Below are 13,914 nucleotides of genomic sequence, written 5' to 3' on the forward strand. Positions count from 1 at the left end.
TTTGACAGAGAGAGACACAGCGAGAGAGGGAACACAAGCAGGGGGAGTGGGAGAGGGAGAAGCAGGCTTCCCGCCGAGCAGGGAGCCCGATGCGGGGCTCGATCCCAGGACCCTGGGATCACGACCTGAGCCGAAGGCAGACGCTTAACGACTGAGCCACCCAGGCGCCCCCATACCCTCACTTTCTATCTGCTGGTGTCTTTAGGTCTAAAATGAGTCTTTTATAGGCAGCATATCGATGGGTGCTGTTGTTTTTTATCCGTTCTGACACCTTATGTCTTTTGATTGGAGCATTTTGTCCATTTACATTCAAGAGTAATTATTGATAGATTTGAATTTAGTGCCATTTACTACTTGTTTTGTAATTGTTTCTGGTGATGTTCTTTGTTCCTTTCTAGTCTTTGTCACTTTTGATCTTACTTTCTTACTCAAAGAGTCCTTGGAGGTCACCAACCCCTTTAGTTTTTGTTTGTCTGGGAAATGCTTTATCTCTCCTCCTATTCTGAATGATAGCCTGCTGAATAGAGTATTCTTGCCTGAATATTTTTCCCATTCAGCACATTGTATATATCATGCCACTGTCTTCCTGTCTGCCAAGTTTCTGTGCAGAGATCTGCTGCTAACTTTATCTGTCTTCCCTTGTAATTGAGGGACTTCTTTTGTCTTGCTGCTTTTAGAATTTTTTCTTTATCTCTATATTTTACAAACCTACCTAAGATATGTCTTGGTGTTCACCTGCTTTTATTGATTTTGTTGGGAGTTCTCTGTGCCTCCTGGATTTGGATGTCTGTTTCTTTCCCCAGATTATGGACGTTTTCAGCTATAATTTCCTCAAATAAATTTTCTGCCCCCATTTCCTTCTTCTTCTGGTACTCCTATGATACGAATGTTATTATGTTCTATGGAGTCATTGAGTTCTCTATGTCTACATTCATGATCTAATATTTTTCTTTCCTTCTTTTCAGCTTCATTATTTTCCATAATTTTTACTTCTGTATAACTGACTCATTCCTCTGCTTCTTCCATCCTTGTGATCATTACATTCTGTTGGTTTTGAATACTGGTTATTGCATTTTTCATTTTGGCCTGTCTAGTTTTTAGGATTTTTTATCTCTGTGATGAGGAACCCCTTGGTGTCTTCTATGCTTTTCTCAAGACCACTCTGTATCCTTATGATTGTTGGTTTAAATTTTGGATCAGGCATATTACTTATATCAGTTTCAATTTGATCCCTGGTCATGACCCTTTCATGTTTTTTCTTTTGGGATGAATTTCTCCATCTTGGCATTTTGTCTAGGTCTCTGTCTTTTTCTCTGTGTTAGGAAAAACTGTTATGTTTTCTGCTCCTGAGAGTAATGGCTTTATAAAATAGCAGTCATATACGGTTCAGGGCCTGGCACTTCAGAAGTGTCTCTGGTGTATGCTGTATGCACTCTGCCACTGTGTTTCATCTGCTCTTTCCCTCAAGCAGTCCTCTGTAGAGTTTCTCTTTGCCTGCAATGGGGAGTGCTTGGACCTTGGCCAAAGTGTAGCAAGTTTTAACTAGGAGTGCTCTGGTCTACACCTGATGTTATTTCCACTACAGCTGAAGATTTGTGGAACTTTATGGTCAGTGGATGTGATGCCTGACGTGGGTTTGTGCTCTTTTGGGGGCAGGGCTCACTGCATTGGTTCTCAGGCACACTTGCCCCCAAAAAACAGCTCCTGCAGAGGACAGGGGGAAAGGGACTTGGTGTTAGTGGTTTAGGCTGCCAGTGTTGGCACTGTGCTGCTTATTGAAGTTAATTTATGCTGAGGGGAGGGCAAGGGAAATGGCGCCCACCAGCTTTTTTGTCCCCAGAGAGGCAATGCCACGTCTCTCAGATGCGCTCCAAAAAGGGTGACCCATCTCTCTCATTGCATCCCAGGGGATCCTAAGATCACACAGTTTGTCCCCCTCCCAGACTATCTGCGCTCCTTCTCCATAGGAGCACTGCAGCACCCACCAGACTCTACACCTGCCATATATGGGACCTCTAAAACTCCAGTTTTTGAGTTCCACTGGTTGTAAAAACTCTCGAAAATTAGCCCTTCTTGTTTTCCCAGTCAGTGGCTTTGGGGAAGTGTTTTCCTTGTGCACTCCTCTTTCTCTCTCCCTTCTCTGTAACCAGGGTTCCTTCCCCTCCACAATACCTGTGATCCGTTTCTCCCCCAAACCATGTCTCCGCACCTCCTACCTTCCATGACGCAGCCTCTTCTCTCCCTCTCGTTGTGCAATTTGTTTTCAGTCCTCAAATCAATTTCTTGAGTGTTCAGAATGATTTGATATTATCTAGTTGTGTTCAAGGGACAAGGCAAGCCTAAAGTCCTTGTATTACTCCACCATCTTAGCTCCTCCCTATCATTACAGTCTTAAATTACACATAGACATCCCACAGGCTAAGAATCTGCCCTGGGTATGTGCTACATTGTAAAAAGTGTCCTGAGATACTATAAAACATCATTATACAATCATTCAATGCTTCTTAAGAGAAAGACTTCAAGAAAAAGTTGACTACTTATATGGAGTGTTTCATAGATTTGAAGACTGGTGTTAGAATCATAAAATGAGAGGTACATTTGATTTAATGAGTAATTATGAATAGCCATGATACTCTTCATTTTTATGGAATTTGCTTTTATAATAAAATGAAAAGTATACCTTCTGATTCCTATCTTCCAGGAGCATTCAGTATGTAAAATCATGCTTGGAGAACTGAAAATTATCTACTTTTTCAGATGTACACAGGACTGTCTTGGTGATGAAGAAAACTCTTCTTATTTTCAAATAGAATACATATACTTTGCACGTGTTTTTATTAATTTCTGCTGTGTTCCTAATTGTTATAAACATTTTTGGAATTATAAGAAGGCAGCTTCTCTTTTCTAATCAGTAATTTACTCCTCCTTATAGCTGTGTTTAACTTAAAACCTGATATCACAGATTCAGACAGAAACTGCAATTCTTTAAAGAACAGATTCATCCAGGTTAACTTCAATAGGCTAGAAGCAAAATCTCATATTTAATAAATGTTCTCTGAATAATAAACAATAACAACTTGTAATAATAAAATACGAATCCAAAATTTCAATCCATGTGGGAGACTCTCCCTATCTGGCCTCCTCCATTGATACCATTATTATAACACAAAAGAGTCAGAGATCATATTCTTGGTCTCCTTTACCCAAAGAATTTTCAGAAAGTATGTAACAAACCAGATTTTCAATCAGTGACTACTTGCGTGCAAACATTTCAGCGGTTCGGTGGTGAACAAGACGGGCAAGGACGGACACTTAACAAGTAACTGCAGGTGCTCTTAGAATAGCTAAGGCATAAACTCAGCATTTTTTCTCAGTGTATACCAAGAGGACTTTAGGTGACCAAGGAGTCAGAGAATATTTCCTTGACGTAGTGAGATTTGAGGAAGAAAGTTAAAGAATGAATAGGAATTGGCCAGGAAATTATGTGGTGGGACAGCATTCCAGATAGAAGAAAGTGCGTGAGCATCCAGAGACTACGGTAAGTTTAAGAATATTAAAGAAATGTAATATACCAGGGCATAGTGAGCAAAGGGAAAATGTATATGATAGAGCAGGAATAGGCCAAATAGGCCCAGGAAGTCAGACCTTGATCCTGAAAGCAATGGGAAGCCATTAAAAGGCTTAAGGGAAAGGAGTGACAATAAGGTTAGCATTTTAAAAAGATTTCTGTCTGGATTATGGAAAAGAATAAGAGTTGCAGTCAGGCATGCACAAATAGATACAGAGAATATAGTTAGAAAGTTGGGAATGAGTTTAGAGGAGAGGTTAAGTTACTTTGACTAGAATGATAGTAATGGTGATACAGGGAAATGGAAAATTATTGAAACTTCTGGCAGTAGAATTTATATGATTTGGTGGTCTTGAGAATTGGGGATGAAGTTGTAGGGGATATAAAATAGGGTGATTCAGTTTTCAGATAAGGTATCATTCATAGATATAAAAACAATATAAATGTCATTAAAGCTTCTATTTTAGATTTATTAGAATTGCTTACATTTACCATGCTATGATTCTAGCTCTCCCCTCTTAATCAGAACAGGTCAGAGACATAGTTATACTTGCTGTTTTCATTTCCATTTCTTACTTCCATTCACTCTCAAGTTATTGCAATCTGTTTGGAATTACCCCCATTCCTGATGTTTATACATAGTCCAATGAAACCACTTAAAGCAAAGGCACCAAAGCCTTTACTGAAGCTAAATACAGTAGACACTTAAATTTACCTCTAGACATCCTAAACATTTCAGGAATGAAAGTATGCCTTAAAATTGTTTTTTTAAGTCATATGTTAGTAGTATATTTCTAAACTGAACACAAAATTATGGAAATAAAAGATCTAAAAAAGAAGATATTTGGAATTAAATTGTCTCTAAGAATTTCAGGGATTATTCAAGAATGTAGGAAAAACATAAGGGAATGTAGGGAAAATGTAGAGAATATAGGGAAAGGTAGGGAGAAATGCAGACAAGGAATATATGAAATACATAATAAGAAACATGGATCATATCCAGTATAGAGGATCAAATGCAAAAGTCCAACATCCAACTAGAATAGTTCAAACCTAGAATTCTATATGTAGTTAGTTTAACAATTGAGTTAGAGTTTAAGAGATATTTTCAGACAAGAAAAAATTCAAAAAACCTATATCCCATTTAGTATTTCGTAGTGATTTCCTTGGGGATTGACTCCAGCAACATGAATAAATAAACAAAAGAGAAACATAGGCTCTGGGAATAGGGAACCCAACCAGAGATGTTATAAAGGGAAATCCTACTGGATATCAGCTAGGATAGGGATGCTGGAAAAAAATTTCTTGTGCAAAAAATAAAAGTCATTAAAAATCCACAAAACCAAAAGAAATGTCATCAAATGCTGCACTTGGCATTGTGGTAAACAGAGTAATGCAAACACTGTATAACCACTTTGGTAGGTTCAATTTCAGGTACAAAATTACAATCCACCTTTATATTATAAAAGTAGAGATGACAAAAGTTAAAAAATAGAAATGAAAGAATGAGTTTGTTACATTTCATTTGGTAAACTTGTCTAGAGTTCTCTGAACAAGAAATAAAGATATAATTATGTTATGTAAAGTTACAAAAGAGACCGAGGGAAGAATTAACACTAGTGACACAATTGCAGAATGAGAGAGAAGGTGAGAAGATACGGGGGGCTGTTAGTGGCTACACCACCTTTCCATGGCAAAAAGTCAATAAATGTTGCCTATAATTGATCCACATAAGAATTAGAAACAGAAGCATATTACTTAGCAATATAGACAAAACACCTTTTGAAAGTGGTAACATGGGAGGAGTGAGTTTAATAATGGAATGTTGTCTTCATTATATATATTAGATCTCATTTTTAGTATGTTCATGCAATATTTTTATGTGTCATTTTAATTGCACAGAAAATTTTGAAAATAAAAGTACATTAGAATTTTAAATGATAATGATGTTATAGTCTTTTCTAATATTTTTAAAGATGTTTTTATTTATTTTAGAGCGGGGAGGCACAGAGAGAGAGAGAGGGAGAGAGTCCTAAGCAGAGTGTACTGGGTGCAGAGCTGGAGACCCTGAGATCATGACCTGAGCTGAAGAATCAGATGCTTAACCAACTGTGCCACCTAGGTGCCCCAATAGTCTCTTTAGATCTGATGGGATGAACTTTTGATTTTATATATTCAAGAAATACTTGTATTTGCATCTTTGTTTTTCAAAAGTCTCTTCAGTGACTATTAAATGTGTCAAGTCATCTTTCACATATAGTATAACAACTAACAGAAACTTTTCCATATTATCGTTTTTTTTTAAATTTAGCTTCCAACACTTAGTTTATTCCATTATCCACCGACCACTAGGTTGTTTTTCAAAGAGTAATTATTATTTTATTCTTCACATCACAGGTAGGTCTATTTTCATTCATTTTTTCTCAAGTCTTGTTAGGTATAGGGAAACAGACAAAAAGAAGTAGCTCCTGTTTTCGGTAAGTGTTGTGTTCTACAAAGATCATTACCTAATTTCCAAATTCACTGATTATGGTGCAATACCTCTTTTCTTAGAATGTACTTCTTTTGAGTACCTCCGGCCCCTTGAAACTTTATCCTTCTTTGCTCTGAGTCGAGGTTTTTTGGTTCTGTCACATCTGGCTGGCTAATCTCAGTTCCCTTAACTTGATCAATTTCCAACTGCTTTTAAAATGTAGGTTCCACTTTTTTTTTTAAATCTCTTTATTTGACACATTATCCCTCAGTGATCTCTTAGTCATTGACTATGTGTATATTTTTTCTTCTAAGTGCCTGACCTACATATAAGCATTAGGATGGGCCATAGGCATCTTAAACTTAACTTACCAAAACTGAATTTCCTTTCTGTCCCCTACTCTCACTCAAAAGTGCTTCCTTATGCCCTAAGATAACACAGTTCTTGGCAAATAGAAGTAGTTCTGATGTTTTAATGTAGGGAAGGCCTTTTAAAACACAGACTGCTAGAATTTCTGGTTCTGTGGGTCTGGGGTGAAAACTTCAAATGTGCATTTCTAACAGGCTTCCCTGCGATACTGGTAATTTATCTTCACCTTAACTGTAGTTTGAGAACCATTGGCATGCAGCAATCAGTTAATATTTGGTAGATCGATAATTACTATAAATGGATTAATGTTTAAAATATGTAATATGGGTTCAAAAATCAAATTGAACTCAGTATGATTAAATGACAAGAAATATTCATAGAACTTTAGTCTGAAAGAACAAAGAAGATCATTTGGTGAAACACTCTCTTATTGTAGATTAGTAAACTCAAGTATAAAGGGATTAAATGATTCATATGAGGAAAAATAACTACATTCCACCAATCCTAACTTTCCATAAAAATAAAATAACTTTATGTGTAACATTTGTATTTAGCTGATCAAGGATTAGTTTTCTAATTCAAGATAGACATTGAGCAGATTATTTGTTTCTCTAGATGAGTAGGCCCTTGCACATAGGCACAAATTTTGTAAAAATGAATTGAAATACTACTAACTTCTAAGGCTGCGCCTCCCATGCCCACTGAAATGCATGCAAAGAACAGAGAAATCTAGAACTTAGTATCCTGGCTAAGGTTAAAGATTCTCACCAATCCAAGCAGTATTTGGGCAAGCAGTTTTTTTGAGAAAAGTAAACAGAGATTACTTGACCCCTACTGGTCCTGAAGAAAGTTGAATCCTTTATTTGTCCAGAACTGAAAGGACTTTCATCAATGCAGTGTCAAAACTGTGGTAGTCCTGTGCTCTTAAGCTGTTTTGTTGTTTTCCCAAGTTTGAATATTTAACAAGATTCACCAGACTTTACTCGTATGAGGCATTTGTTTAAAGGCAAAGGATTACAGGGCTTTGGAGAAAGAGAATGCACATGGCATCAAAGGCCCAAGAACCTTTCCCCAGCATGAGCTCCCCATGGACTCAATCTTCAGGCATGTGGAACATGCTGAGTTTCTGGCTTGATCCACCAAAATTTGTGCAAGGAGCCTTGGTTTGGCGGGGAGCTCAGCAACAAAGCTCTCAGTAGCTCTTTAAATAGTCAAGCCAGGGGTGCCTGGGTGGCTCAGTTGGTTAAGCGACTGCCTTCGGCTCAGGTCATGATCCTGGAGTCCCGGGATCGAGTCCCACATCAGGCTCCCTGCTCAGCGGGGAGTCTGCTTCTCCTTCTGACCCTCCTCCCTCTCATGCTCTCTGTCTCTCATTCTCTCTCTCGCAAATAAATAAAATCTTTAAAAAAAAAATTAAAAAAAAAAAAGTCAAGCCAGAATAATCAAACCAGATAGACTAGCTGCAAAGCATTAGTGCAAAAGTTAAACTTGGGGTTTCCAGTGGAGCCTTGGACCCTAAACAGTACATCAAATATCCCACTGCCCTCTTTTTGGCTAAAAGAAAAAAATCAGATGCATTGATGTCTCTAGAAATAAAGATAGAGCTTTTTCAGTCCAGCTGCAAATCAACTTTATCCTACACAGCAGTCTTATAGAGGTCACTGAAACTTCTTTCTTATGGACCAGCTGCATGAGGGTCAAGCAGACTGAATTCCAGGTCTCTAGAAGTGGGTTACCAAGATTAGGTAGGCATACAGATTCTGAGCTCTTCAGGAAAAATTAACCAATCCTTCTCAAGTACATGCTAGAAACCACTTACACAAGTGACAGTGGAAGCATTGGTGTCTAAATATAAAATGCTTAAATCATAATCAAGTTGCTTCAGAGAGAGATATATATAGGCCTGCAAGCTTTAAATACTTGGGGGACAGTCTGGTGACCAAATAAAGAAGTCTCATGACAAAGTTGTATTTCCTTTAAGAATACTAATCTCCAAAAGGGAATGTCTTAAAAATAGGAATGTTATGTGAAAGGAAAGTATGTCCAAAAAGTTGAAGAAATATAATAGGTTGCTGTTTCTGATTAGATGTATGTGTTATCAAGTACCAATTACAAATACACTAATTGTGGACAAGGAGTTGGGAGACCTCTAAGTGATCAGGAAAAGATGTGAGGAAAAAAAAAATATCCATGTGTTCTCCAAAACACAGCAAATGTGTTTTTTTAAGGGAAGAATCTTATTCCAGTATGTTTATCCAGTTTTATTACCTACTTTTTTATTTGTATTCAATTTTATCATCTATGTAATGAAACTCATTTGGGAGGCTCTAATTAATTGTTTCAAAGTATGGTCTCATGACTACCTGCATTTGCAACATCAAGGGAATGTTTCTCAAACTTAAATGTGTATAGGTCATCTGAGAATCTTTTTTTAAGATGTAGACTCTGATTTCATGGGTCTGGAGTAAAACCTGAAATTCTCTTCTAATAAGTTCCCAGCTAATATCTATGTTCCTTTTTGAATACCAGGGATTTATTTTCAAATTGCGTATGTGTGTGTGTGTATGAGTGTATGTGTAAATTCACAAAAACAGATACATCAAGGGAATCAATCTCTGGAGTTAAGCCTGAAAAATCTGCATTCCCAAAGTCAACTTCAACCCAAGTTTTATCAACAATTAAGTTTAAGAACTACTTGGTTAAATGAATTTAAACATCTAAGTTAACTTTTGGCTATAACATTATGTGGATCTAGTCTCACCCTGATACTCTTTAAGTCCTAAATTGAAGGGTGACATATTCTCACACTTTTCAGGCCATCTGTGTTGCTTGAGTATCTATGACTTGGAAACAGCTGCCAAGCTCTCTGTCACTAAATTCAAATTTTAATTAGGTCTGATCTTTTGCTAAAAGGTCTAAGATAAAACCATTTGTCTACCCAAACCTAGGAGATTCTATATCTGGATGAGGGGCCAAACATAACATGATACTTCTTCTTGAGGCGCCTGGGTGGCTCAGTTGGTTAAGCGACTGCCTTCGGCTCAGGTCATGATCCTGGAGTCCCGGGATCGAGTCCCCGCATCGGGCTCCCTGCTCTGCAGGGAGTCTGCTCCTCCCTCTAGCCCTCCCCCCTCATGTGCTCTCTGTCTCTCTCATTCTCTCTGTCTCAAATAAATAAATAAAATCTTTAAAAAAAAAAAAACAACATGATACTTCTTCTAGACCACAGCTAAAAAAAGATTCCAAAAAAATAACATCACATTTTTTTCTTGTCTCGTCACTGAGCTTTTCTGGGGTGACACCTTAAATTCACTCTGAACTCCTTTCATGCTCCTCCACATCTCAGTTCTCTACAGGAAATGTTTATCTAAATAAATCCCTTGCAGATTACATGACATAGAGTAGGTACATTACTTCCTTGTCCATTAGCTCCTTCCCGTCAAAGGATTTCTTCTTTTTGTTACTGTTATTCAAATATTATTGAATTGAGCACAACAAGGTAACATGATGATTTCTCATACAGCCTAACAGTGTTTTCTAATTTCCTTTTTCCTTTCCTTGCAGTATAAGCAAGTGGAGCAATACATGTCATTCCATAAGTTACCAGCTGATATGCGTCAGAAGATACACGACTACTATGAACACAGATACCAAGGCAAAATCTTTGATGAGGAAAACATTCTCAGTGAACTCAACGATCCTCTGAGAGAGGTAAGATTTAGAGTCCTCAACCTCCATGGTACATGGTCATGGTCGATTTTCTCTTTTCATGGCAAATCTCCAAGTCCGTGTTATGATACTACTCAAGAAAAATCAGAACTAAATGTTAACACATCTTTTTTTACCTTTATTCTCCCATAGGTTCTCCCGTATATAGACTTCTAATTGTTGAAAAAAAAAAGTACTGGAAAATTGTTCTTATACTCATGATTGTCAGAACGGTTTTATCTTCGATATCCGTGGTTATAAGAGTTCCTTCATGTGTCCTCATTGTCTTTATCTTCCACTCTATCCTCTCATGTTTACTGAACCGTTTCTTTATCTTCATTTTGATTTCTCCTCTCTTCCCATGTTCATTTCACCTATTTATTAGACCTTAGACCCTGATTACAGACTAACCTGACCTGTTGCAAGTAATTCATTTTGCCCTATCTCCTCATTAAAACACTTCAACGTCAGTACTCACCTGTTTGCCTTGGAGCTTCTTTCCATCCCTCCCTAGAAGGCTTCTCTCTGCCCCCGGGAATGTTCTGGTCACTCCTAGACCAAAAGAATATTGGCGTAATTGTTCATATTTCTCACACTGCTTTTCTTTCCCTTCTTTCTTTTACTACCAACCTTCTCAGATGATTACTGTGTAGTCATTACAATGTGTGGTTTGATCTCCACTTCTTTACCGTAGTTGTTTCCTTGAAAGTTATCGATGATCTGTTACTCATCAAAAAGCCTTTTTCTTTGATCCCTTGGTGGTCCTTTTAAACTGTTAGCAAAACACACAACCTGAATCTCTTTTTTGGGCATCCTTAGCACTGAGCCATTACTAAGCCTTAGGCTTTTCATTTTGCATTTCTGGATTTGTTCTTTTTTTTTATTTATTTCTTCTTGCACCTTAATTCTGTAAATATTGCGCTCTAAGTTCTTGCCAATAACACTGTTTTCTTTTTTTTTTTTTTTTAAGATTTTATTTATTTGACAGAGAGAGACACAGTGAGAGAGGGAACACAAGCAGGGGGAGTGAGAGAGGGAGAAGCAGGCTTCCCGCCGAGCAGGGAGCCCGATGCGGTGCTGGATCCCAGGACCCTGGGATCATGACCTGAGCCGAAGGCAGACGCTTAACGACTGAGCCACCCAGGCGCCCTGCCAATAACACTGTTTTCTTAAAATCTACATGATTTTCCCGACTCCATATATAGTAAGCTATGTAATAGTCATTATCTTCCATTACTAAACCATTTTTCCTTTGAAGTCTCTCAGTAAATGTTTTAGTCATTCTCTCAAATCATTTGGAATGTAAAATTATAGTCTTTTTTCTTTTAATCTTTTTCTGCTCTGCCCATCCAGTCAATCACCAAATGCCATCAGTTCACTGTGGCAGTCCATCCCACACCTGCGCCCTTGTTTCCTTCCCCACCACCGTTGCTCTGACCTTAATCTTCTCATGTGGACAATCGGAACTGTCTCCTTAGTTTGCCTTCCAGCCTCTGGGCTGTTTTCTCTAACTACCATTTAAAACATCATTGCCAGATTAATCTTTTTTTTTTTTTTTCTTTTCATATGTACGAGCTACTCATTTCTCTGCTCAGAAACTTTCACTCTTTACATACAAAATTAAATCAAATTTAGCCTCCCTAGGCTCATATTCCAGCCCTTCTGTGCTCTGATTTCAGCTAAATTTCCAGCTTTATTCTCCCGGCTGCTCTACGTGTTCCAAAGTGGCCTAGAGCCAAACTGTGCAACTTGCTGTTTTGCAAAAATCAATTATAATTTCTCACCTTGCATCATATGTTTTTCAGAAATGTCTGTCATCTGTTAGCAAAATCTAGTTCGAATATTTCTTTATTTACAACTATTTTTTTTTATTTTCCAGGGTAGATTTCATTTCTCTTTTCTCTGACCCCTAATGCACTGAGTCAGCAACTCATGTGTGCTCCTTATCTATTCTGTCTCTGTTATCATTAGTGTTTCATATTTGTTTTCTCCACTTTTGTCTTGAAAGTTCCTCAAAAGCAAAGGCTTATTTATAGTTTAAATTTTTCTTGAAATTCCTAGTACATGTAGCATATATTAAATGCTCAATAAATATTTTCATTGCAACTAATGTCTTTACCATTTATAACCATTCCTAAGCTTTTGCATCCCCTAAAAGTTATTCGTAATTTTTTTGAGCCTTAAACTATCAGTTAAGAGTTTGTCAATAAAGGAGCTAAAAATCTGCTGTTGATTAGCTTATTTTCTTTACAAACACCTCAAATAAGAATATCATTTATTTATTTATTTTGCTTTGGGAACCACAATTCAAACTTCATTTTTTGTTGTATTTTTAAAAATAATGTTTTTTTTTTTAATCTATCAATATGCTTTGCTTTATCTCTTTGTTGGATTACAGAATTTGTTTTAAATCTAAATCCCCTAGGGCGCATGGGTGTCTCAGTCCACTAAGCATAGGACTCTTGACTTTGGCTTCGGTCGTGACCTGAGGGTTGTGAGATCGAGCCCTGCTTTGGGCTCTGTGCTGAGTGTGGAGCCTGCTTAAGAGTCTCTCTCTCTCTACCCCTCTCTCCCCTACTTTCTCCCTTTTTAAAATAATAATAATTATAATTATAATAATAAATAAAAAAATCCAAATCCCCTTCACTGAAAGGCAGAAGGTCAGGACACTGGAACCAGGCTGGGTTCTCAAGGGCCCAGAGTGGTTCAAAGACAGGACAGGAGAGGCCATAGCAGGGAGACAAATATAATCCAAGAGACAGTATCAGATATTAAGACTAAATCAAAAGACAGGAAGACACTATAAAACTAAGGATATATTTCAAAGAAACAGGAAAGGGGCACCTGGGTGGCTCAGTTGGTTAAGCGTCTGCCTTCAGCTCGGGTCATGATCCCAGGACCCTGGGATTGAGCCTGCATCAGGCTCCCTGCTAGGAAGCCTGCTTCTCCCTCTCCCTCTGCCACTCCCCCTGCTTGTGCTCACTCTCTGTCTCTGTCAAATAAATAAATAAAATCTTAAAAAAAAAAAAAAAAAAGAAACACAGCAATTTTAGGATTCCAGCATAAAATGTCATTGAGGGGATAGAGAAAGCCAGGATAAAAATGAGTATAAAAGCCCTAAAGTTGCATGCTTAAATGAGAAGCATTCCTCTGGGCTGAAAATGCACAGTGTAGTATAAAATCGGGATAACAAGAACATCTTCTTAATCGTGTGTATTTTATTAACTACCCTTTCTCTTGCCACACATTAACTTAACTCTGATCTTCATTGGAAAAAATGCACTTTTCATTTTTACCCCCTACACCCATCCACAGCCATATGAGACCATATGTCCAATTTCCTTCTTTCCTACAACTATTCAGTCACTAAATTATGACCAACGTTTTTCCTCATATTTTCAAATACCATAATTCAGGGTCTCAGCATCTTTTAATTCAACATCTGAAGTGCTCTCACAACTGTTCTCCCTGCCTTTGATCTCAGTTAGCTCAAATGCATACCATCACACAGATTGATAGAAAACACGAGTTTGACGATTCTCCTCTCTTCTTCCTAGAACCTGCTCATGATTTCCCATCCCCTACAGGAAAAAGTCCAATTTTCTTGACAATGTATATGAGACACTCCATGCTCTGCCTTAATCTTTACTTTTTTCTATTAATACTTCATCAACAGGGAATTGTTCGTAATTTTCTGGGGAAAAGTTCTGTTGATTGCCTCATTGCTTTTCCTCATGCTACTCTATCTTCACTCCTTTCCACTAAGCTTATATTCCACTTCCCAGTAAGCACTCTT

The 13,914-nt window shown here is 37.7% G+C and overlaps 1 protein-coding gene across 2 annotated transcripts in view; it reads left to right on the plus strand.

The window, feature by feature from the left end:
- The window catches only part of HCN1 (hyperpolarization activated cyclic nucleotide gated potassium channel 1), a 402,641-nt gene that overhangs the window by 323,683 nt on the left and 65,044 nt on the right, over positions 1-13,914 (plus strand). For both annotated transcript variants that reach the window (XR_010413284.1, XM_045903607.3), the window contains exon 5: positions 9,975-10,121. Coding sequence is in view for 1 of the 2 variants with exons in the window: in XM_045903607.3 (XP_045759563.1) it covers positions 9,975-10,121 (147 nt within the window). In the remaining variant the exon portion in view is untranslated. The remainder of the gene's footprint in view (positions 1-9,974; positions 10,122-13,914) is intronic.

The sequence above is a fragment of the Mirounga angustirostris genome, unplaced genomic scaffold (assembly GCF_029215605.1).
Source record: "Mirounga angustirostris isolate CCGP_5_RB_7025 unplaced genomic scaffold, mMirAng1.0.hap1 SCAF_7, whole genome shotgun sequence".
NCBI lineage: Eukaryota > Metazoa > Chordata > Mammalia > Carnivora > Phocidae > Mirounga > Mirounga angustirostris.